Below are 3,916 nucleotides of genomic sequence, written 5' to 3'. Positions count from 1 at the left end.
GTCCATGGGGTCGCAGAGTCAGATATGACCTAGTGACTAAACAACACAGGAAAATGTTTTTAAACTATACGATGCTATTGGTAGCACATATAATCACTAATAACATATCGATATTGTATAATTTGGGAGAAAGCTCATAACCTTCCTAAGCTCAGTATCCTCCCCACCAAGGGGGGACAATGGCAATTTATCTGTGGAAAACCAAGTTCCCTCTCTAGATTATGTGCTCTTTACAATCACTGCCTAAGAGCTAAGAGTTTAACCATTGCTATTAAGGAAAAAAAAAATGTTGCATCATTTAATTGCTATTTATTTTCATAAACATGAGGTATTTCAAAGTGCTATAAGATGCAGCACTAAATATATACATTTTGAAGAAATTAAAACACAGAACTTTGCATTTACCCAGTTCTATGCACCAAACATGAACAAATACATTAACAGGAAGAAACAGGCTAGGAAAAAGGCATATATATATAGTAAATTTCTTTACAAAAGTTTCTTAGTTCAAAAAGTGATAAAGTAATATCTACTCAAAACTTTCACAACTCATTTTCATACGAAAATATAAGTATCAAATTTAGTTATGTATCAGCATCATACTAAAGTATACAGGCAGTTTAAGAATTAGTACAGTACATAACAGAGATTAACAATATATTTGTATACAAAACATGCTCCTCAAACATTGAGGTATTACAGTACTTAGGTGTGAACTTCCAGTCTAATACTGGCCGCAAAAGCCACCTCTCATTACCCAGGATGTATACAAAAAGGCAGGTGTGTCCATGGTATTTACAGAAATGTTCCCCAGGGGTATCAGTGGCAAACCCCCACGTGGCATCGGCTGGAACTTAAGCACCATTTGAAAAAGAAGGAATGACTTTCTGTCTGGAAACTTGGAACAAACAAGGTGACTTCAACAGCCCCAGAAGGCTCCCAACGGTCACAGGCTTCAACCGCTGTCTCAGAAGTGACGCACAGGAAAGCCGCCAGGGTCACCAGCATCCCACCAATGCAGGTCCTGGTAGGACCCCTCGTGTCCTGCTCCCCACCCCAGATCCGAACTCGACGGGGGACCGATTTGAAAGTAAACCAACATTCTTAATGTCAACACAAGGTTTGTTTAAAAAAAAAAAAAATCAAAATGTGCAAAGTGGCAGTGACTGTCCAGTTCTGAGATGCATTCAGCAAGTCCGAGCGTGTTCAATTTTCTTTAGCAACTGCTGCTGTCTGGCCTGCAGCTTCTCCTTCTCCAGCAGAAGCTGGTGCTCCTCGGCCTGGAGGGAGTGGACGTACTCGGTGGCCTTTTTCAAAATGACCACTTTGGCGGCCTTCTCGTTCTTCACCAGCTCTGGCACGTGGTCCCTGAGCGTGAGAAAGCTGGAGCGCAGGTCATTGCGGCGCTGGCGCTCCAGGATGTTGTGGTTCCGACGGCGCTCGCTGTCCTCCGAGTCAGAGTTGCGGGGGCTCAAGCTCTTAGCCTTGGGCGGGGGGACACTCTTGAGGGGCCGTGGGGAGGCTTCGCTCTTGATCTTCTTCTGGGGGGGTGCCTCCTCGCTCTCCACGTAGGGTGATGGGGCGGCATAGTTGTGCTGCTGGTGGATGGGGACGCAACGTTTGAGGATCAGCTCCCCTGACGCAGCCCTCCCGGGGCCCAGGGCTGCGCTCTTGGGACGAACGGTGATGGTGAAGGTGGTGACAGCCTTGCTGCTGGAGGACGACCGCCGCTTCTCCACGGTCACCACATCGATCTCCTCCTCTTCGTCTTCCTCCTCCTCGTCTTCATCATCTTTGAGAACAAGATGAGAGTTATTCTCAAGGTAAGACACATAGGAATGAAATATACACAGTCTCACAAGGTAGGCCTGGCACGTGGTCTGTTATTACTGATCCATCAGCATTAGTCTCTGAACAGAGATGTATATACTTTTCCCCTGCCCATCCTCATCCTCCATTCAAGCTTGAGTGGGTGGCAGAAACTAAAAGAACCTTGGCTTTGGAGTCAAGACAGAATCCTGGCTTCATCACAGTTTTCCCAGCAATGAAATGGGGAATGACACCATAGATTGAGTTGAAGGGATAATATATAGACAGAAGCTCAATAAACAGTAAGCTTTCATCATCGTCACTAGTCTGTCCCGTAGACTTATTTATATTTCCATCTCCATACTTAACTGACACTTCTCATTTTAGGAGCCTCAGCTAGCCACTACTTACACATGATGGAGTTTGATTTTTAAGTCAAATAAACTTAAAGAACAATTTAATTAACTAAGGAAGAAAAATACCTTGTCTTCCATGAACATGAGTTCTATACAGTAAGCAGTTTTTCAACTAACAAAGATTAGACCTTAACTGCAAAGTTGTAATCCATTGGAGCTCTAAACCCAAATAGTGGGGCACCTCTTTTCAGTCACCACCAAACAACACCCACAAGAACATGAAGCATCGTGTGTCCATTTTCATTTACCACCCCCCCCCCTTTTCATTTACTACCAGGCTTGGATAGAAAATTATTGTTTAAAATGCAAGCATGAAAATCAAAACACATCTTCGGCTTGATCTGAAGGGGACCGGAAAGCTGAACAATTGTGGGATTTGTTCTAAAGCCGAAATGTGAGGCTGTTCCAGTCTGTGGGTCCCTTTAAGCCAATGTTTTGGTTTTCTGCCAAGAAGACAGCTGTTGGAAGGAAGTGCTTCCTCACCGAAAGCTGTCAAGGCACAGACATTAAAGGGGCAGACCCGTTCAAACTGGAGGCTTATCACCAAGTTTCCTTCCAGGAGCCTGGGACCAATCTGTCCTCAGCCCCAAAGGAAATTTAGGCTTTTTATGCATCTGTATTCTGAAAACACTGGATTTCAAAGGTCCAAGGCTCCCAGCTCCAGGGACAAGAGCTATTCCAGTATTTGGGTAGAGTGCTTCACTTCCAGGCAAAATCTTGGTTTTAACCCTACCCTTCAGTTTCAGCAGCAGGCACACAATAGAACTAATCAATGAGTGCTCCAGGGTGTGTGCATTCCTAGACAGCCGGCTAAGCGCCCGCCCTCACCTTTGAAGGGCACTGGGTTACAGAAAACAACTCGGATCTGAAATTAGTCCTAGAATTTTGGCTAGAAGACAAAACTCGGCCGGTTTTCACTGCACACTGTAAAGAGGCAGCCCCTTGAGAATGCACACAACCGCTGTGGTACTTGCCGCCAGCTGCTCAATGAAGGGGGGGGGGGTGGCCCCACCACCACCCCCAGCCTTTCCGATCCTCGCCCGCCCGCTGGCCAGCATATCGCCGCCTGCTGGCGACCAACCAGAAGCAAATAGCCCACCACCCAGACAGAGCGAAGGTACGGAGGTTTGAAAAAATAAAAAATAAAATCGGTACTCGCTATTTGTGCAATGCCCCTTAACTTCCTGCACCCTTAATAGGATTTTGCACAGGCTTGCCCTTTATGGAGGGTCTCTCCACCCCTGACCTGTGTCTGTCCTTTTTCACCCCTTGGGCTAACAGGTTTCTGTCCAAGCAATGCACCCTGCGGCCCCCTGAACCCCAACTCGGCTTTAACCACTCAACTTTTCCTAATTTTCCCCCCACCCTCGGAGGGAACGCTGCCAAGAGAGATGCGGGACAGGGTGGGGGCCAGTGATGGAATCAGTCTCCCGGAGGGAGCTGAAGGAACTTCAGTTAAGGAGAGGCTGGAGAACACAGCTTTCACTCACCCTCTCCTCCAAACCCTGGGGATGGGCCTGGGAAAAACCTAACCTCTCAGCCATCAGTACTGTCTCCAAAATACCCTCTCCCAAAGCCAGAACTCGTGAACCACAAACGGGGGGGCCCCCCCAGCCCCAGCGCCCCAAGGAGGCAGCCGGACCCTGGCTCCCGCTTTACCTGAGTCGCTCAGGGTGTCCTCTCCGGAGGTG

The 3,916-nt window shown here is 47.3% G+C and overlaps 1 protein-coding gene across 1 annotated transcript in view; it reads right to left on the bottom strand.

The window, feature by feature from the left end:
• Positions 1-289: 289 nt before the first annotated feature.
• The window catches only part of MYCN (v-myc avian myelocytomatosis viral oncogene neuroblastoma derived homolog), a 5,976-nt gene continuing 2,349 nt past the window's right edge, over positions 290-3,916 (bottom strand). Inside the window, 1 exon segment of the mRNA XM_010852093.1 lies at positions 290-1,792. Coding sequence (XP_010850395.1) covers positions 1,188-1,792 — 605 coding nt within the window. The 3' untranslated portion in view covers positions 290-1,187.

This window comes from Bison bison, unplaced genomic scaffold (assembly GCF_000754665.1).
Source record: "Bison bison bison isolate TAMUID 2011002044 unplaced genomic scaffold, Bison_UMD1.0 scf7180017864307, whole genome shotgun sequence".
In the NCBI taxonomy this organism is placed as follows: Eukaryota; Metazoa; Chordata; class Mammalia; order Artiodactyla; family Bovidae; genus Bison; species Bison bison.
The sequence above is the reverse complement of the archived record's forward strand: the minus strand, read 5'-3'. Positions and strand labels throughout refer to the sequence as shown.